The following is a 21,315-nucleotide window of genomic DNA, read 5'->3' as shown; positions in this document are numbered from 1 at the left end:
TGATTAATTCTCATATAGTTTATGTGGCTTTTCAATATAACTTGTGTTGTGATGTTTAATTTATTAGAATTTTATATTAAAAGAAATGTCACACTTATCTTCCATCTTAGTCATAACATGTCAATTAACAAATTAATAACAAATATTCAAGCTATAAGATTAATTCATTTATGTGTAAGAAAAAAAGATCATAAATGCAATCCTAAAAGATATGGATGTATATACATAAAAAATATAAAAAATATGTTAAAGTAATGTTTTTTACACAGAACAATGCCGATGATTGAGAATAAAAAAGACGATTAAAGAATCTTTACATTATTTGATAAATTGTTTAAAGTAAAATTATTGGTTTTGATGTAAATTAACATCAGATATTAAAACTTTTCTCATCATTCATTTCCATTTTTATCTTTTGTAAACCTTTCCTTATATCCAGGTTAAAATAGTAAATATGAACTCTCATGCACAGATATAATAATTTAGATTAGAAAATAAATATAAGAATATCTTACAATAAAAACTGTACAAAATGAATAAAATAGTAAATCCAGTATCCTTATCTTACATCTACTTTTGATTTCGACCATACTATTGGATTGACTTTGTACTTTAATTATGAAATTACATAAATGAATGAACTAATTAATATATATATATATATATATATATATATTAATTATTCCGTGGATTTCAAGTATTTATATATGGTGAAAAGTATTTACTTGTAAGAGGTGAATTGAGGAGAAGTCATATTTACCTAACAAATGCAACTGCTGGAAAATAATAAAAAACTCATGTAGGGACACTTTTAGTGAGTGTTTTCCAAAACTTGAGAATGAGAGAATATTCTGCACAAATTCAATATTTCAATACAAAAGTGTTAATACTACCCAAATGGAAACACTAAAATTGGAATTGCTAAATAAATACATTTTCAATATGTAAGAAGTTAATAAATGAAGTCTATATTTACTTATTTATTTTATTTTATTTTAATTATGTTTTAAATTTTTGTATATTTAGTTTTTAATATTTTTTTGTGTATTAAATATTTAAAATTTGTATATTTTTTAATTAAGTTTTTGTAATTTAACTTTTTGATTAATTAGATGGTGTGATTTATTATTTTGTGTTAATATATTCTTTGTAACATGATAAATAATTTTTTTAATATCATATTTCTTAACCCATAAGATAATTAACTAATATAACAAGACAAAATTATTGAATTAACAATAAAATTGTAGGGATTTTATAAAAAAGTATAAAAATTAAGCATCCAACATAAAAAAAAAAAAACTAATAGAGGTTAAGTTGAAGATATCAAAATTATGAAAGATTTAAATTGAATTGATTTTTTATTTATTTTTAGTTATTATCTGTTAATACTACTCAAAGAAAGTCACTACATACTTACATAAAAAAATGTTTTTCACCTTTTATAGAAATTAGAAATTAAGGAAAATTTTAGACAAATTTTAACTTTTAAAGAAAAGATAAAAATAGCAATTTTTGTATAAAGAAATTACATAAAGGAATTTTTAAATCATGTATCAATTATATAACATAGTCAACTGGGTCCACTAGTCCATTTAGTGAGGTGGACCGAGAAACATTCCCACGTGTTTATATACTTCTCACACACATGCCAAAACAATTCCAATTATGAAATTCGAAGGCGCCTAATATTTCCCCGCCATTGCAAATTTTCATTTTCATTTCAAAAAGTTCAAACACAACCTGTGTTCTTTCTGAATCTTCTCCTCTTCAAAATTCCCAATTATCCTCATGATTCATCATTTTTCACACAACAAACCCCAAACCCTTTCTTCTTCAAGGTTACAATGAGAGAACAAAGCGTTGATTCCTTCTACGCCAAGCTTCGTGATTCTGCTTTATCTTCTTCCTCTTCGCCGGTTCTCATTTTCCCTTCAACCTCCGACGTTGATTCTCTCTGCGCTCTCAAGATCATCTTCCATATTCTCGAATCCGATTCCATTCAATACGCCTGCTACCCTGTCTCCTCCTTCCACGAGATCCATAAGTATGTATCTTCTTCTGCCTTAGACGACGACCCTCTCTCCATTGTTTTGGTCAATTGGGGCAACCACCGGGACCTCCGCAAAAGCCTCAGTCTTGGCCCCAATGTTCGCGTCTTTGTTGTCGACAGCCACAGGCCCATCCATCTCCGTAACCTCAGTGACCAAAACGACGCCGTTGTTGTCCTCTTCACCAAATACGACGAGCAGCAGTCTGATCTTGCCTATGACTTCGACCTCACCACACTTGCCAACGCCACTGCGGCTGATGGTGATGAATCTGAACCTGAATCTGAATCTGAATCGGAGTCTGACGACGACGAAACCGGATCTAGAAAGAGGAGAAAAAAGAACGAGGATGACGAGGAGGATCCGATTACACTGTACCGGAAGATGAAGAAGGACTACTACCGTTTGGGGACTTTCCATGGGAAGCCGTCCGGGTGTTTGATGTACGAGCTCGCGGATTCTCTCAGGAAGAACACCAATGAGTTGCTCTGGTTGGCCTGCGTTTCGCTCACGGATCAGTTTGTGCATGAGAGGTTGAGTGATGAGAGGTACCTGGATGGGGTTATGGAGCTTGAGCAGCATATAAACAGTTCTGGGAATTTGGATGTGGTTACTTCGGTTACACTGAAGGATGGGACGAAAATTCGTGCCCCGAATTCTTCGCGGATTACTTATGAGGACCAGCCAAGGCTTATGCTGTTGCAGGAGTGGAGCTTGTTTGACTCCATGATGTGCTCTTCGTACATTGCCACTAAGTTGAAGACGTGGAGTGAGAATGGGGTGAAGAAGTTGAACCTTCTGTTTGGGAGGATGGGGTTTGCTCTTACCGATTGCCATCAGAAGTTTCAGCACATGAATGTGGAGGTGAAGCGCAAGATGAAGGAGGAGTTTGAGCGGTTTTTGCCTGAGTATGGACTTACTGATTTCTACTACAGGAGTTTCCAGAGGACTCTTAAGTATAGTTCTAAGGTTTCTGCCGCGGATGTAGTGTATGGCGTGACTGCTTTGCTCGAGTCTTTCGTGAAATCGGATGGTTCTAGTGCTTCTAAGCAATTTGGTGTGGCATACGATGCGCTTTCTTTGAACAATATTGACAGCTTGAGAACCGGGATGCAACATGCTATTAAGATTCAGAGGGCCATTTTAAGGCAAGGGAGTGCTGCAATTACTAAGAATGGGTGCATTAGGAGTGGGAGGAGTTTCCGGTGGTTGAAATTGGAGGATTCAAGTGATGCTAAGTTGTTGGGGTACCCACAGGCATTGACTAAGTTTTGTTATTTTCTTATGGATGCTTTGAGGGAGAGGGGGGCGACAATGAAACCTTTGCTTTGTGCTTGTGTATCACAAGAGCCTGGGAAGGTGCTGATTGTAGGGGTTTGTGGGAGGCCACGTTTGGCTGGGGCTCGTGGGAATGCATTTGGGATTGCATTTAGGACGGCTGCAGAGGAGATTGGAACTGAGTTCTTCCATGAGTTATTTGAATCATCATGGATTGTTCTGGATGCTTCAGCTGTGAATTCTTTCATGGTTAGGTTGATTGAGAAGCTGTGATGCTGCTGGATTTCTTATTAGAATTAGTTCTTTGAGGAAGTGCCTTCTCTAACTGCTGTGCCTGGGACTGAGATTAGCAATAAGTGATGTGCAGTGGTTGATATTGCACCAAGACATGACTCTTTTTTTAGTTAATTGTATTGTGATTTATAGCATATTCATTTGACTTTTCTTACCTGTTTCCCCAAAAATGTTACCTTGACATTTTCATGTAACTACTGTTCTATTCCAAACTAGATGTACCATTGCAATATTGAATTGAAAGTACGAGATCGGACGAAGTTTACATATCTAGTGCCGCATTTTAAATTTGTGTTGAAGTATTTTCAGTGCCTTCTACCTGAAGTTGAACTTGTTTAACGAAGGCACAAACTATGTAATGTTAATTTTATACAAAAAATGGTGTTGCATGTTATTGATGCCACCAACTAACTTACAGGCTTGTTATGTCAAAGCATGCCACAGGAAATCATTGGTAGCCATGAGTTGCAGAGTATTACCTTGGATTACAGATGAGAGTGCAGACAATATGACGTAGTTGATTCCTCGCTGGTGTGAAAATGATCCAGGGTGATGCTGAGGCAGTTTCAGAACTGAAAGGAACCAATGGATCTGCCATTGCAAAGGAAGCCAATCCCCAGTTTCTGCATCTACTTAGGTTGTCTACTGCTGGACTTGAGATAAACCGGGGACAAACTGAATGGAGAAAGAAAGCTACAAGATAAGAACTATCAAGTGTGCCGTCACCTATGCCTTCATTCATTATTCTGTTTTTATCTTTCCTGTGTTGTTTCCTTATGCAGGGTTGTTTGTTTTATCAATTTTCCCTCGATATTTTGGTTAGAGTTATTGCACTTGATATACGGAATGGAGAGCTAGAAATTGGTTACTGTTTTCTTGTCATGCTCACAAATATAAATTGTTGTCCGAGTCCTGTACTTAGGCTGAATAGATTGACTTTCAATCTCTGATGCATTGGCATCAGTTTCCATGAATGCCATTGTACCTTCCTCATGGTAGAATATAAATCCCGGAAATTGTTATGGATCTGCTATCCACTGCATGAATCCAACGTGTTGTTAAAGTAATCATTTGAAAACTATTCAATTTGCCAATTATCCCGTTTCATATTTAAAAGTATGGTTTCAATATGGTTTTAATTTTAATGTTCTTACTCGTCTTGCTCTCTGCTGTTTTCTTAAGTGGTAAAAGTAAATATTACAATTCAAAAAAAGTAATCTATGCTTATCAGAAAAATTTAGTATCTGTCATACTTTCCGTTGCTATTAGATAGTTATAGAATACAAATTTACAAATTTTAATTTAAATTGGGAATGTATCTTGTGCCAGTGACATTACCACTGAAGTGGATCTAACCTTTTGATTACATTTTATCAATTTAATAGCTTTTTTTATAAAATCAAAATTGAAAAATTCAATGGTTAGATTAATTACTGTATTGAATTATGTCATTTTGTTTCATCGGAGAGGATCTGCTCCCATTAAAGTATTAGAATCTTTAATTACAAGTTGTGTTGTTCTTGAGCAAGTGTTTTTTTCATGAAATAAACTGTAAAATGTGTCCTTTTCGCACTGTATTTTTCAGAGGTGGTACTTTCTTCTATGTATATCAGGGCGTACAGTGTACAGCCTGACCAGAATAGTACAATAGATATACCCAAGTCATAACGTATTTTGTTTCGTTTGTTGTATGGTATTAGATGCATTGTGCAACCAGTTTGAAGGAAAGGAGAAGAAAATTATCAAAGAGGTGGGGAGCTTATTGAGGAAAGGAAGAAGGATGGCTTATTTTTACTTTTAGATGGGATAAAATGTTGCTTGATTTTTGGCATCTTTAATTAATTTATAACTTCACAGCAAATCACATGGAGAATAGGCAGTGGCACAGGTTAACTAGGAACGTGCATTGCCTAACGAGATGCATTACTTACATTTTAAATTTGTGTTGAAGTATTTCAGTACCTGAAGTTGAACTTGTTTAACGAAGGAAGTTAGTACGGAAGTGCAAATAGCTGGAAAATTAATGTTTCGGAATGAGCATTATGGCTACTAATGAAAACTCTAATTAAGTATCTTGAACTATAGTTTCAGGAAAGAGGACAAAAACATAGATTTCTTGTTTTGAAGGTTTGAAGACAAAAGTCCACATCCCTCCAGGCCTTTTGTGATTTTGCAGTGATATTTCTTAGGCTAGGTCTCTTGTTTCAAATGAAACTTTTGCTTTGCGGACTATTTTGTTATGATTCTTGTTCTGGCCCTGGGTAGATTTTAGGTCTCTTGCCAATAGTCGTTGATGATTTCCAACTTAAGGGTTTGATCACATGGAACTGCCTGCAAGGTTTGTCTTTTCTGGTCATTAGAGTATATTTAGCCATTGGTTGCAGTTCAATTTGCTCTAATTTTGTAAGGAACTCAAGTGCAAAGGAAGTGGATAGAAGCGAAGGACTAATCAGCAAAAGACAAGAATTAGTGTTAGTTGGAGAAAAAAAGACACTGTGTAGGATCAGAGAGTAGTGGGTACCGTAGGAGTGAGAGAGAAAAGATTCCCATTAGACAATCGAGTGACTAAAGACTAATCCTTTTCAATCATAGGTTTCTACTAAAGCGTTGGAAATGGAGTATGGGCTCTCATTATGTGAATGCCCTTATTCTATTTCGTTTAAACTGTCACAATCTAGATCTGTGAGTGAATTCTATCATTCCTTCACAATTTCATCAAATAGAGTTACTGGATTGTCAGCTGATGCACTGGTAGATTGCTTTTTTGAGTGTTTTAAAACCAGAAATTCGAAGAGATGTGATTGCTCAGGGTCTTGATTATGTCCCTAAGGCTGTCTCTAGCAAGACTGTATGAGGAAAATTATACCAACAAAAGTTCTTGCCAATAGGTTTCATTCAAATCTACTGTTCTATTGAAACCGAAATACCAACTTTCCTCCACTTCTTCCTACACCAAACACCAAACCTTTATCTCAATCGGGGGGTCCTATCAATGTTAAGAGAATGACTCCAGCATAAATGCAGATTAGAAGAAGAAAGAATTTATGTTACACTTGTGATGAGAAGTTCACCTCCAACCATAGAAGCCCCAATAAACTCATGATTATATGCAAGTACATGAATTTGAGAAAGAAACAATAGATCCTGACCCTCCTGTTATAGAACCTCTATTGGAAACCGAGCACCATCTATCTTACAATGCTCTAATTGAGCCAATGGCTTAGGGACCTTGAAATTCAAAGGACAACGTTATGGTGTAGATCCTCTTGGACAGTGGCAACAATGATAATTTTATTCAACCTCGATTGCTCATTTTTGAAGTTACCAATTGAATCTTCTCCTTAGTTCAAGGTATTGTTAGGGAATGTACAATGACTACTGAGGGGTGTTAGGAACCTACAGGTGAAAATACATTGTCATGGTTATATTTAACCACTTTAATGTTAACTATTTAGTACTGGGAGCTTCTTGATTGGCAACTTGGGGATCACATGTTGCAGGTTTCAGTGCTTTCTTATTGAAGTTCGACGTGGATGGAGATTTTGTCACCTTATAGGGTCAAAAACCTAATAATTTTGTACAAGCTAAGTTTCATCAATTGAAAAGGTTGCAAAACACTCATGTATTGTATAGTCCTTCATGCGGAAATGTCAACCTACTGACTGTGTTAGGCACGAAAATAATGAGAGGAAGTGGAGAGGGGGAAAGGGTGTGGTGTGTTGACACTCTCTTGCCTCTGGTTTCTCTCTCTATATCCCTCCTTCTCTTTTCTTAAATTCTGTTTTTGTGTTGCTGTATGTGTCATGACTCAGTCTCATACTGAGTCATGACCTGCCCTTTCATTGTAAACAAAATCTATTGAGTAAATAATAGAGTGCAGCAACTTCCTTCTTCTATTATTTTTCTGCTATTCACTATCTCCTTTCAAATTTCTATTTCATTCCTAATCACATGGACATTGATACTTTGGGACAAGCTCAAACACTATTTGAGTTGAGGATGAAAACTATGGTGATGACCAAGAACTTGAAGCAGACATCTTGGTTTGTCTTGTCAATAATCCCAAGAACCAATGCTTTATTTTTATGACAATCTCCCAAGCAAAATTCAAGTAGTCTTGCTATTTTACCATCTCATTGAATTCTCTTACATTTTGGTTGTCTTGCTTTATTTAATGAACACTTTCCATTTCTGATGGCTATATATTGTTCATTTTATGTGAATAGGCTTGGCTTGATTCTCTGAATATCCCATCAGGGAGGTCATCTGTATGACATTTGAAGAGAGTCTTTAAAATTTCTGCTTCAGGTATGAAGCTAATGTCTCATACTATTATTTGATGTCCATGTAATTTGTGTTATAGTTATACTTGTGCATTGAGATAAATTGTATTACCTTTGAACTGCTGTGTTTTTGCATCAACTTATATGGGAGGAGTATTTCACTAGATGTCATTTAGTTTCGTGAGCCCTTTCATTAAATGTCTTCTCCAGGGATCAGCATGTGAATATTTTACTACTGATATTAGATTGAAAAGCTGAAATGCTTCGGAGTTTCTGGTTAGAATTGTCTTCTCTAACTACAGTCTGTGCCCGAGACCAAGATTGCCCAGTGTGCAGTGGTGAAGTTGCACCAAAACGTGACTATTTTCTTAGTCCGTCATATTGTGATTCATAGCATCTTCATTTGGCTTTTCTTGTTTGTTCCACCGAATATGTTAGCTTATACTTTCATGTAAACAAATGCTTTATTCCAATTTGATGTAACGTTGAACTGAAATTGGCAGATTTTCATGGATATAATTCACATTTCAAGTGGTAAATTTTCTTTATTTCTTACACTAGAATATTTTTCGTTTCGAGTCTTGCTATGCTCTCTACCCCAAATTGAACCTGTTAACAAGCTTTGACTTTGGTGGTTATAATGAGAGACATAGACCTGCTGGAACTGGGGTTTGGTTTACTCATTGTCGTAATCTTTGCTGAGAGTCATGAGAGATCATTTATATAAATTTATATTTTGTTTTATGAATGTTTTCTTGTTTCGGGAAGTTTGTGCTCTGGAAGAAAAGCAGCTGTTCTTAGTTGCCTAGAGGTTCTTTAGATTACATATTGTAATTACTTGTTCGTTATGTTCTGTATTTTAATTTGCAGAATTGGAATTATTCATTTAGTATGTTTTTGAATTTATACATTTTAGATATGTATCTTACATTATCATATCTTATGTTTTCTTAAAATGAATTTTGTATTGGATATCTATCATATTTGCATGAGCTAGAACTATAACATTTTGTCGTCCTTTCTGTTACTGCTTTGCAGACGCACCTCACATTGTTATTATTTTTGATTTTGAAGATTTATTAAGTTATTTTAATTAACATATACTAATACATTAAGTGAAGTTGTCTAACTAATAAGCTGCATTTTAAAAACTGAGGCAAACAAACAATGTAATACTTCCAATACCTCCTCTATATATGCCCACCGGAACATGCGAACTTATCAGAATAGAAAATCATTAAGATGAGTTATAGGATTTGATATCATATCAAATTCATCTTAAAATCTTTTGGCATTAAGTTAAGTTGCTTAACAGATGTTAGGTTGTACTCAGAACTAAAAATTGTTCTTTGTAATTGGTGTGATACCGGGAAAGTAGATAAGCTCGAGTTTCAGACAAGCGTGGGATTGCTCTGAGAATTACCAGATAACAATATTTCTTAAATGTATCCATTAGTCTTCTATCCTTAAATTTGATGCCTCTAATGTTCTTTCTCATTTTCAGCAGATGAAACTTTCTCCATCTGCTGGCTTACTGTACAGTTGAAAGCAACGTGTGGCCTGAGTTTGAGATCATCATTGAAGATGAAAGTGAAAATAGTAGACATATGATATAAGCATTAATACCCAAGCTTATTATATGATCTCAAGCAACAGGACTGATGTCATATTGATTCACTTTTGGATAACTTTCAGGTATTATAGTTCTTTTCTTGTTGATGATGACAAAAGCAGATTTGGAGTGCTTAACTGTGGACAAATTGTTTACCATTCTGAATGGAAGAAAATGTTTGCCTAATGGATCAATCTTGCATTGGGATATCAGGAAACGAATAGAATTATTCATTGCATGATGTATAATCACGTATTTTAGAGATATCAACCTTTTTGTAATGTTTTATTGTGTTGATGTTATGCATAATCTAATGCCAATTAATGTTGATTTAGTGGTACGAAGTTGGAATTCGGATAATACATCTTAATTTCCTTCAAAGTCGCATTATACAAGGTGCATTGCTTGAGTGTGATTGTGATGAGATAAAAAAATAAATAAAACCCAGTATAACTTGGTTGATGTTATTGATTTATCAATATAATGTGTTTGGTTTAAGTTTCGTGTGAAAACAGAGATTACAGATATACTAATGCTAAGCCAATATGGCTGGTAAAATTCAGCATGGTAAGAGCACTTAGTAAAGCGGGCATCTTGATTACGGGCTTATTTTAATCAATGTTCGAAATTGGCTCGTTTAGGTTGAGAATCGTGTTAATGAGAACATCGACAATAAGCCTAGATGGCCACTGGGAAGAGTGTAAGAAATAAACTAGTTCGGTTATTAACTTGGGTCCTTATATACAAAAGCCTTAGTCTGTAAAAACATTATATTATATTTTTATCTTTCTAGTACTTACCTAAAGATTAAAAGTAGTATATATAAGAATTGAAATAGGATTTTTTTTTTTATCAAAATAGTATTAATTTGAATGGAACCTTACTCAAATTATTGGATTCAAGTTATGTAGAGAAAGACTAAGTGAGAAAGTTTCACTATAAGTGTTCTGTCGGATTTATCCATAAAAATTAATCATATAACAAGATTAGTGATTTTAATATCAATGTCAAGGTGATCTTTCTCCCAAAAAATAGAAAACTTTAATGTATAGATACTAAAAGGTAAAGTTTTTGTAACTATAAGAAAAAATAATAATTAAAAGAAAAATGTTACACTTTGTCATCGGAAATGAAGGAAATCCTGCAGAACTTACACACAAACCGAGCTTATTCATTAAATGAATTGACATATAGTCTAGCATTAACAAAGATGTAAAGAACCATGGCAGGTGAGCATAAAGGTCAACAATTGACAATTTCATACATAACACGAACTCATTTTAGAACCTACATAACTTGCAAAAAGACCAAGAAATCTATTTCTGGAAGTTTGTTATTGAATATGATCAATTTCTGTTATGCTGCAGATGATCAACACAATAGGACTAAAATCACAAGCAATTAATTCATTGTAAAAGAATTGTATAATAAATCTTGTATATCCCACCTAAATACAGAAAATTGAATTATAAAGCGTGGAAGTTACATAACATAAGATTAAAAGGGACAAGTCATAATCTTGCACTCAGTGTCTTTACTGACCAAAACAAAGACAGAAAGAAGACACAGATTTAAGACAAACATACGTCTACAATGTTTCCTGGGAAGAGAGCGCCTTGAATATTTACAAGTGCAAGACACACCTTATGTCCATTCACAGCCCATTTTCTCTTCAGATTATAATTTATACTTTCACATAAATCATTTTTTCCCCCAGCAAAAGCAGCAACTCTGAAGAAGCAAGGATAAAAACAGAGAGAAGCAATGAGATATGAGTAAGATGAAAACTCCAAAGATACAGAAACAGGTTTTACAGGCATACCTGAGCTTTCTCATCAGCAGGCTGATTCCGCACACCATATTGTCTAGCATTAGGTGTGCCTGGCACATGTCCAGCCCCCACCTGTTTCTCCTCCCGCACTCTGTTGAAAATATGAGTGTAGCCATCAGCTGATGCAGGGTTGGTCTCATCCCACTCACCAAATTTTGGAACAGCAGCACCTTTATCAGGCTGCCAGAAAAGAATGCCACAGATTATAAGTTACTTTCCAAGGAATCCTAAATCAAACCTTAGAGATTTGCAATATTCATGATTTTTACATTTCTTGCCACACATGGTCATCAAACAGGAGAATGGAAAACTTACAGTTTCATCCCCTCGGTTAGATGGTCTTAACCGGGACCTTCCAGGGGTACCGTGGCTGGAGTCATGTGAATTCTTTACTTCCCAAGAAGGACTATCTCTGCCAGGGGTTTTTGCCTGTCGGTGAAGGGGTGAACGGTCAATGTTGTGTTCAGATCCAATGGTTTGTCTTGAAGGTTTTCTACTGTTGTCAGCAGAACCTACTCCCTGGCCTCGATGGGCAGAATCAGTGCCACTCACATGGCTGCCATTGTCATGGCGAGCTGGAGACTCAGTGAAATGTTTGGCATCACCATCGTCCCTGCTCTTTTGTAACTCATATGTGGATCTCACTGACCCCTTTCCAAATGGATCCTCTGAGTGAACTCTTGGTTTTGAATGGGCTAGGTCAGCAGAAGAAACTGGATTTGAATTTTCCTCGGGCTCATTTGGATGTATCATCTTTGAACCAGGTTGACCCTTCTGGGTTTTGTCAGAATAAGCTGTATCTGAGACATTTTCTTCATTTTCCAGATTGCCAAACTTTGGTTCATGAGAATTTTGCTGTCAAATAGAAATATTAAAAAGGATGTCATTCCATTATCACAATAAGAGTTATCAATGGAGAAATAGCAGAGAAGGGAGATAATAATATGACTCCTTTTACTTTTCTTTGTAATGAGGATCATCTTTTGGAATTTCAGGATTGAACATGTTACAAGATTATTTCTATAGCAAAGTGCTGTTGCTATGATAATGGCTGCATTCTGCAGTATATATACGATATGGTATGGGATCTATTTCACTTTGAATGTAAAATGATAGAACAGATAGCAGAGGATGATACCATCAAACTCAATTTAAGTCTAAGACTTCTGATTAGAATGCGTATATACATAAAGAAAGAAACAAATGAAAGCACCTCGGTGAAGCACACAAGACTAAGTGCATGTTTGGAAATCCATTCCAAACACTATGAAAGTACCTTTTACTCAAAAGATACACTTCACTTCTGATAGGATTGGTAATTGCTGGACTTAGCTAACAACCTGTTTTATTGAATATGGGTATATCTCCCACTGTAGTGACAGGGAGAAAATCCCAAGAACTTGATTCTTACACACACTTTGCACCAAACTCTGAGAGACCCTCTCTCAGCCCTTCCCACAATTCTGTAAACAGAAAACAGACTTAAAAAAACACCTAGACCCTTAACAGACCTATATAGGTCTGTTACAGTTTACATTCCTAACTGTTTCTAACTGTTTCAACTGTCTGTTTGGCCCTCCTTTTGTACACAATACCATATCTATCATTACCCCCTCCATGGAGTTTCACCTTGTCCTCAAGGTGAAATTCGGGGAACTCCCTAGAAATGCACTCAGCTAATTCCCAACTGTTGTCTGAGGGTGAAAGATCCTTCCACTGAATTAAGACTTCGAGATCTCCCTGGGGCGTACGCCTAACGTCCAACAAGTGCTCAAGACCAACTTCCAACACATAGTCGTCAGCCAAAACTGGAGGCAAGGATTGAGGCACTGCAGGTGGTGTTCATGCAGACCAAACGGGGATTCATGCAGATCCTTAATAATAAGAGGGATGCGGGAATAAAGCTTTGGTAACACCAATTTCCCTTGATAAAACAATCTGTTTTTCGTCCATTCATATCCAGGGTGAGCCTTCGAATTTACCATAAGATCCTGGATTAAGGAGGTAAGTTTAGAATCTTGGTGAACTTCCTTTTCCCAGGCTTCCCACTCATCAATATGAAAGCTGGATAAAGCGAGGAAATGCCCCTTTCTTGATAACGCATCCGCCACTGTATTTTCCTTTCCTGGTCTGTAAGTGATTTCGAAATCAAACCCAATTCATTTCGAGGCCCATTTGAACTGTTCCTCCGTTAATAGCCGCTGGTCATTGAGAAATCGCAAGCTTTTTTGATCTGTAACTACTATGAAGTGACTTCCCATCAAATAATGCTTCCATTTATGTATGGCTTGAACCACCGCCATAAGTTCCCTTTCATATACAGATTTGTTCTGGCTTCTTTCAGACAGAGCTTGGCTCCAAAAGGCCAGGGGTTTCCCTCCTGTAACAAGACAGCGCCCAAGCCTTTACTAGAGGCGTCTGTTTCAATAGTAAAAACCTTGGAAAAATCTGGAACTGTTAAGATAGGCAGTTGAGTGACAGCCTGTTTTAGTGTCTCAAAAGCTTGTTGAGCTTCTGCTGTCCAAAGAAACCCTTCCTTGGTTAATAATTTGGTTAGAGGTTTAGCAATGCTCCCATATCCTTGCACAAAACGCCGATAGTACCCTGTGAGACCCAAGAATCCCCTCAAAGACGTAGGATTCTTAGGGACAGGCCACGTTTGCATAGCCTCAACCTTTTGAGGATCTGCTGCTACCCCTTTACTAGAAATAATATGGCCCAAATATTCCAAACTAGCTTGCCTAAAACTGCATTTTTTCTTATTCAATCGCAATTGATGACGTTGCAGCACCTGCAAAACTTCTGTCAAATGAGTTGCATGCTGCTCTAAGGTGGGGCTGTAAACCAAAATATCATCAAAGAAAACCAGCACTGATTTCCGTAGATAGGGCTTGAGAATGTCATTCATTAGGGATTGGAATGTAGCTGGTGCATTAGTCAACCCAAAGGGCATGACTAGGAATTCGTAATGGCCTTCATGAGTTCGGAAGGCAGTCTTCTCAACATCACATTTCCTCATCAAATTTTGGTGATACCCGGATTTCAAATCTAATTTCGAAAAGAGCACAGCCCCAGCCAATTCATCCAATAATTCCTCAATTACAGGGATTGGGAATTTATTAGGGATGGTAATTTTGTTCAAAGCCCGATAGTCGACACAAAAGCCCGATAGAGTCTTCAAGGAAGACTGCGATTTTGATAAAGTTGGATCTCCTGTGATAAGCCTCTCTATATCACCCTTCCTGATGGTTAATTTTAACTGACAAAAATCTGCCTTGACCTCCCCAAGGCTAGCCAGCCATTCCAGCCCCAACACAATGTCTGCCCCACTCAAATCAAAGACGAAAAATTGTTGTTGAACCTAGAACCCCTGTAAATCCAATAAAAATCCTTGGCATTTACCTTGGCACCGTACCTTGTGGCCATCACCAACTTCCACCACGAATGGAGGTGTGTCTTCCTGTTGCAGCCCACATCTAGAAATAAGGCTGGAGGAAATAAAGTTGTGGGATGCACCACAATCCAGCAACACCACTACTCGTTCAGACCCAATACTACCCCATAACTTCCAGGACTTCTTTGTAGTGATCCCAGCCATGGTGCACAAGGAGAGTTGCAAAACTTGCCCCTTTGCAGCCCCCATTTCATCATTGGCCTCAGGTTTGTCTAGAACACTCTCTAATCCCGTCATTTCTTCCTCTGTTAACAACATGTGGAGCTGTTTGTTTTTGCAAATGTGGTTAGGGCCATACTTCTCATCACACCGAAAACAAAGGCCTCTCTTGATCTTGTCTTGTAACTCAGCCTCAAACAATTTCCTAAAGGGTGCCCCTCTAAGACGTTGCCCTCCCAATGTGTTGCTGGCAATACTAGTAGTCTCCCCCGATTTCCCTTTTCCGTCATTGAAATTGACAAAACTTCCTGAGGTTGTTGGCTCCCTGGAAAAACTTCTTGTCACTATATAAGGTTTGGAGGTAGTGGTAGACCTATTCAGAGATGAATAACCTGCCTTCTAATGCACGCGAATCTTCTCCTCCACCATTTGGGCTTTAAGCATTAAATCTGCCAGCGTAGCAAGGTCATACAATTTGACTTCTGCCTTAATGTCATCTTTCAGACCATTCAAGAAGATCCCCACCAAGTATTCTTGCTCAATTCCCTTCAAGAATCCTGCATACATCTCAAACTGCTCAATATACTCATCAACTGTTCCATTCTGACTTAAGCCTATCAAGATTTCAAAAGGGTTCTGTAACATGGTTGGCTGGAACCTTCTAACCACTGCTACTTTAAACTCTTCCCAACCACTGAAACCAGTTGAGAGCTTTCCCTTCCAACGCTACCATTACCGCCTGCATTTTTTCCTCCTCCGTCACAGCCTTCAATCGAAAATATCGTTCTAAACGATTTGTCCAGCCATAGGCCTCCTCCCCCACAAAAACTGGAATATCCAGTTTCCTCCAGCGCGACGGACACAACCCCAGATCTGTTTCCTCCTTCTGACGATCATGAGGACGAAAATGCCCTGTTGAGGATGACTGCCCTATTGGCTCTCCCAAAGATATCTTCTCCACCAGCCCTGAAACCCCTAGCAGCAAGTCTTCAATGCGTCGAAAGCGATCATGATTCTCATTATCAGTTTTATCACGATCTTGCGCCATTTCTTGGAGCAACTTTTCCAATCCATCCAATCTTGCCTCCATTCTTGTATTCACCATACCCAGGTGGCGCTGCGACCACAGTGCCAAGATCCCAGCTCTAGACACCAATTGATAGGATTGGTAATTGCTGGACTTAGCTAACAACCTGTTTTATTGAATATGGGTATATCTCCCACTGCAGTGAAAGGGAGAAAATCCCAAAAACTTGATTCTTACACACACTTTGCACCAAACTCTGAGAGACCCTCTCTCAGCCCTTCCCACAATTCTGTAAACAGAAAACAGACTTAAAAAAACACCTAGACCCTTAACAGACTTATATAGGTCTGTTACAGTTTACATTCCTAACTGTTTCAACTGTCTGTTTGGCCCTCCTTTTGTACACAATACCATATCTATCAACTTCCTTTGACCAACATACTTTTGCCACCCCACCACTGGATCCCCAAACATATCTTAAACTTTCCCAAAGCAAATGTAATAGTAAACATGAACTACAAAATTGTAGCATTTCTGTAAGCACGGTAAAATACTACAAGCAGTGCACACCCAGAAACAAAATTTCTCCATCTAACTCGGTTCCCATCCATTATTGTCCATCAAAACAAATCCCCACAGAACTCTCAAATGGTAGAAGGTTTGTGCAGAGAAAAACTCCAAATAGCCTTTTACAAAGTGTCATGATGCAACTTAACAACGCAAAATATACAAGAACACATAATCAAAAGCAGAAACCTACAATTCCATATTTTAGGATAAGATGCTTTACCAATCCCCACTCTTATAAGTCGCAAAATATTATTCATAACCTAGGTTAAAAACAATAAAGCATCACCTAGGAAGTACCGTAAGAGAGGTATATTTTATGTATGTATGAGATTCTACGTTTTCTTTTATCAGAGACTAGTCAAACCCACCAACCAACAGTAGGTATTAAGAGCTGGGAAGGGACCATGTAAGCTTAGACTCGTCAAATCAGAACTTGCATGCAGGTCCCTGACCATGCTTACAGAACCAAAGCTGGAGAATTGTCCAAAACTAAATGGTATACTTATTAACAATTATACCTGCATTTTGAAGTCCAACTTGCATCTCACCTGTCATAATCTTCATTCTTCTTGTTTTGTCTTCAATCTCTCTTTCCCCCTCAGGTATGGTCTCTATCAACACTTTCTATATGACATTTTGGTAGTTTTTACCCACTTACTTATAATCATTTACCATATTAATAAAAAAAAAAAGCAATTTACTACAAGCATTTTTTTCACCATTTCTTGCAATTTACTGTAAGCATTTTTTCCACACTTTACAACAGAGTAGAATGTTCACATATCACTCTAATAAACTACAGTGACTAACAGTCAATAAAGTCCATGTTTTTCTCCACTCCCTGGGAGCCACAAAATAGAGAAAAAAAACTTTAGTGTTGAAACTAACTGGCTCATTAAAGACTTCAATTACAATTCGCTTGTGCCATCTTATAAATTCAGATATTCGGAATACTCTTGCAGACTGAATAATTTCCAGAAATTTCCTTTGATCTTGAGGAAAAGGCTACAGATTAACTAAATCTGTAAGGCTTGAGAGAAAATTTCTAACAACCAGGTTCCAAAGAAGCAAAGCTATTATCATTCTATGTTAGTACTATGAGAAATGAGGAGTTAGTTAGGAAAGTTAGAATAGTGATGTTAGTTAGTTAGAGGGGTTGTTGATCATGTATCAATAGGGAAAGAAGAATAGAGGGAGAGATTTAGATTTGTTGTCATTGTAAATTGAACCTTAGCACCATCAGTGAAAGGGAAACTCTTGGAGGGATGTTTCTCTTCTATTCAATAAAATATTTCTTTTCTTTCTCATTCCGATTCTTGGTTCCTAGCATTATTTAATTACATTATATAACCACCTAGTATCTTTCAGAAGGCATGATATGAGTCAAAATACAAGTTTTAGTGCTGTTGTTATATGAAATCAAGAATGATTTTGTAGATCTAAAATCTTTCAAAAAGTCACTTTCATCCTACAAGGCTGATTCATGACAATTTCTTTGTTGAAAAAAGTTTTAGAGCTAATGTTAGTAAAATCTTCAAATCATTCTTTAGGACTAATATTTTAGTAAGTCTCTTAACTTCAACCTACAAGGCTGAGACACGACAATTTTCTTGTTGAATGAACAGTTGAGGATAGTCCATTTACATTTTCATCAAGTTCAATTTAGATTTCTCACTTCCAGTTTCAAAAGGCTAGAGAATGTTCAAACTAACATAGCATAGTTTAGTTTACAAACCCTAGATTAATCTACAAACCTAACAATTTCATATCAACAGATACACATTTGCAAAAATCAGTACAACTTAAATCACAAAAAGCATTATTCATTTTCACTCTCATCTCTTCCATCAGACCATCCATTATGTATTAAGAAATTGTTGCATACCCTCATACCACTGAAAGTTATCCACTAATTAAAAGTCAAAGTCATATGAAGCAGTAAATTCCCCATAAAATTTACTATGTTGTCAGGTGATGTTACACAAAAGTCACCGTTATTTGGAAAAAACTGAAAAGATATTGGTAATTTCTTAGGAAAGAAAAGCACAATGGTGCCTCTTTGTTTCAAAGGCCAGATGCATTTGAGATACAGCCGACAGTAGATTTATCAGGATCTGCAAATGTGGGTACTAAACAAAAAGGGTAACTTGGTGCTACAAAGTTCCAGCCATGGTGGGGTCCAGGGAACCGCTTTGACCCATTAAGGGAACTAAAGAAATATGGTTATGTTGGATGGAGTTACTTGGGAGGTAGGATCTAATGATGCAGTTTCAATATTAAATTAGTCTATTAAAAAAAAAACATGAATAGAGGATTCAATTTCCCTTATCGCCTCAGTGTCCTTACCATGTTGTATCCATCATGTTGGACCACTCCAAAAGTAGAGATCTTTAACCTTCCTTTTCTGGCTTTTCATCTTTGCAAGCCAACTATGAGAACAAAAAAATTATCTAATTATATAAAGTTCATGTTTTCTTAGTTATGCCTCCGGATCATCAGAACCTAGCTCCAAAATAATTTTATCCAAAATATTCATCTTATAGTTGACACTTTGGTTGTCTTTTTTGTTTACCTGAACAAAGTTGTAGAAACAACAGCGTTTCAAAGTTGCTCAAACATCTCTAGCAAATATATAAAGCCCGCTAAAGTCATTAATTTTTGTAACAAATAAAAAAAAATAGTATTCTTAAGCTTCTGAATTAACCAAAATTTGCTAATTGCCTCCTTTAAAACTTGATATATAAGTATATGGATACAAAATAAACATGAAATAAAATATGTAAATTATATCACAATAGATAAAAGCAAATTTTGATGGAAAGTGAAAAAAGCAACCATTCAGGGGGACATGCCTTCCCCCTTTATATATAGAATATTATAATATCTATAGAACCAATTAAATAAAGAACTTTTTGTTATGGATGCTAATTTTTAATCTGGATCCCTAAAATATGCAGAAACTAAAATCCAAATCATCATGATATAGCTCCATCCACTCAATACATAGCACTATTCTACATTAACAACTTTAACTTTATATAATGTTGTTAAATTTTTAGTTTTTGCTATTCCAAACACTTACATGGGGTAGACTATGCTAAGGGTGTTTGTGACTCAGTTTAATTTGGTTTGGTTTTGCATTAAATAGTCACCTGAATCAAATATAAAAATTAAAGCAGTTCAATTTGGTTTGGTTTCAATTTAATGTAAAATCTGAACTAAACCAAACCAATGTTTTGCGGTTTGTTTTAGATTGGTTTTGTCACTATAAAATAGTTCAAACATTTTTCACAAGAAAATTGTTAAACATTTTATAATGAAAATTGTCAGACATTGAGACGTTGTGAATTATTTTTGTATGACGGTTGTTACATTCATAATGTCAACTTTCTTTCATATTTACAAATTACATAATTTTATAGTTAAAAATTACAATACAAATTTGTTATCTTGTTTTTATAAATATAAATATATTGCAAATAAAATACAATCAAACCATAAAACAATCATAAAGAGACATACTCATGTATGTTTGTCTGTTGCTAATTAACTCTAAACATATATAATTGTATTTAAATATAATAAGCATCCTTATTTGGTTTGGTTCTTGAATTTTGATTCGTAATTTAAACCAAACAGTTTGGTTTAGAAAAAAAAAAAAAAAAGTAGATCCAAAAAATGGAAAGAAAATTTGGTTTTGTTTTTTCAATCTACAAATAGCAGACCTAGTTGTTTTGTCTATGCTAATTCAACCAAAAACCACACTTAAGAGTAAGAATTTTTGTTTTCCCAATAACACTAGTATTAATGCACATACAAGTATGCATACCTAACATATTTAGAAAAGAATTCATTTCATATGGCTACGCTAAAATTTTAATAAACCTGATTCATGAAGCTAGTTTCCACCATAAACTAAAATCATTTGTTAACATGAACTGTCCCATGATTCCAAACAGCAGAAAACAAAGGGATGGCAAACCAGAAAAATAAAATCAAAATTTTAGCCAACTTCATCAAAGCTTCAGAACATGAAGGTATGCACTGTACAACAATAAGAAGGAACTGCACTTGAACAAGAGATTACAACATAATGCAAGAGATTGAAACTCTGATTCCCTACCCTTTTCCTCAAATTTTGTCAGGGTCAAGGAACACACACAATACAAGGAAAAGTGAAAGAGCAAAGAGAAGGTGGAGGAACTCACAGCCATCTCCTACTTTACTGAGTTTGGGAAAAACAAGCACTACCCAGAAGTGGTAGAGATGAATTGCTGAAGAAAGTTGAGATTTTTCTTTGGATCAGAGCCTGGGAAAGTGAAAGTTGATTGAACCCAACAAGTTTCTTTCTCCACAGTATGAAAAGACCAAGAAAGAGAGAGAAAGAAGGAAGCTTAGTGAGAAAGCTTTATGAACCACACTGACCGGCATCACCGGTCAAGAAAAAAAAAATGAATAAAAAAAGATGGGGGAAACTCATTATTTAAATTGAGTTAAAAAATTAAGAAAATAATGAAAAGTTGATCATTGATTTAGTTAATATGAGAGGATAAAAGAATTAAGCTGATAAGGTAGTCATAAACTAAAATAATTTTTGTGTTAATTTAATTAAAATGAATGTAAATTAAAATTAAAACATAAAATAACATTAAAAAATATTTGAAACGTGAAATTTAATTTGTTAAATTATTAGTTAGGTGTATTGCACTTCTACTTGTTTTATTAATTGTTGTGTAATCAAAATTTTGTGATCTAC

The 21,315-nt window shown here is 35.8% G+C and overlaps 2 protein-coding genes across 4 annotated transcripts; one reads left to right on the top strand and one right to left on the bottom strand.

Moving 5' to 3' along the window:
- Nucleotides 1-1,719: 1,719 nt before the first annotated feature.
- LOC114185227 (cell division control protein 45 homolog) lies at nucleotides 1,720-3,892 on the top strand. The gene has a single exon (XM_028072839.1). It carries the CDS (start codon nucleotides 1,848-1,850, stop codon nucleotides 3,600-3,602), a length of 1,755 nt encoding a protein of 584 aa, XP_027928640.1. The 5' UTR covers nucleotides 1,720-1,847; the 3' UTR covers nucleotides 3,603-3,892.
- A 7,006-nt stretch (nucleotides 3,893-10,898) lies between these two features.
- Nucleotides 10,899-20,983, bottom strand: LOC114185044 (RPM1-interacting protein 4-like). 3 transcript variants are annotated; one of them, XM_028072538.1, is made up of 5 exons: nucleotides 20,768-20,950; nucleotides 18,906-18,988; nucleotides 11,665-12,204; nucleotides 11,341-11,529; nucleotides 10,899-11,249 (listed from the first exon to the last, which is right to left on the bottom strand). In XM_028072538.1, the coding sequence occupies exons 2-5, from the start codon at nucleotides 18,906-18,908 to the stop codon at nucleotides 11,220-11,222; spliced, it is 762 nt and encodes a 253-aa protein (XP_027928339.1). In that variant the 5' UTR covers nucleotides 18,909-18,988; nucleotides 20,768-20,950; the 3' UTR covers nucleotides 10,899-11,219. The 3 variants fall into 3 exon arrangements, with proteins under 3 accessions (XP_027928339.1, XP_027928336.1, XP_027928337.1); XM_028072535.1 differs by lacking the exon at nucleotides 18,906-18,988 and having other exon boundaries at nucleotides 20,768-20,983; XM_028072536.1 differs by lacking the exons at nucleotides 18,906-18,988; nucleotides 20,768-20,950 and adding an exon at nucleotides 17,078-17,177.
- Between the last annotated feature and the right edge of the window lie 332 nt (nucleotides 20,984-21,315).

The sequence above is a fragment of the Vigna unguiculata genome, chromosome 5 (assembly GCF_004118075.2).
Source record: "Vigna unguiculata cultivar IT97K-499-35 chromosome 5, ASM411807v1, whole genome shotgun sequence".
NCBI classification, from domain to species: domain Eukaryota; kingdom Viridiplantae; phylum Streptophyta; class Magnoliopsida; order Fabales; family Fabaceae; genus Vigna; species Vigna unguiculata.
This window is presented reverse-complemented; position numbering and strand designations above follow the sequence as displayed.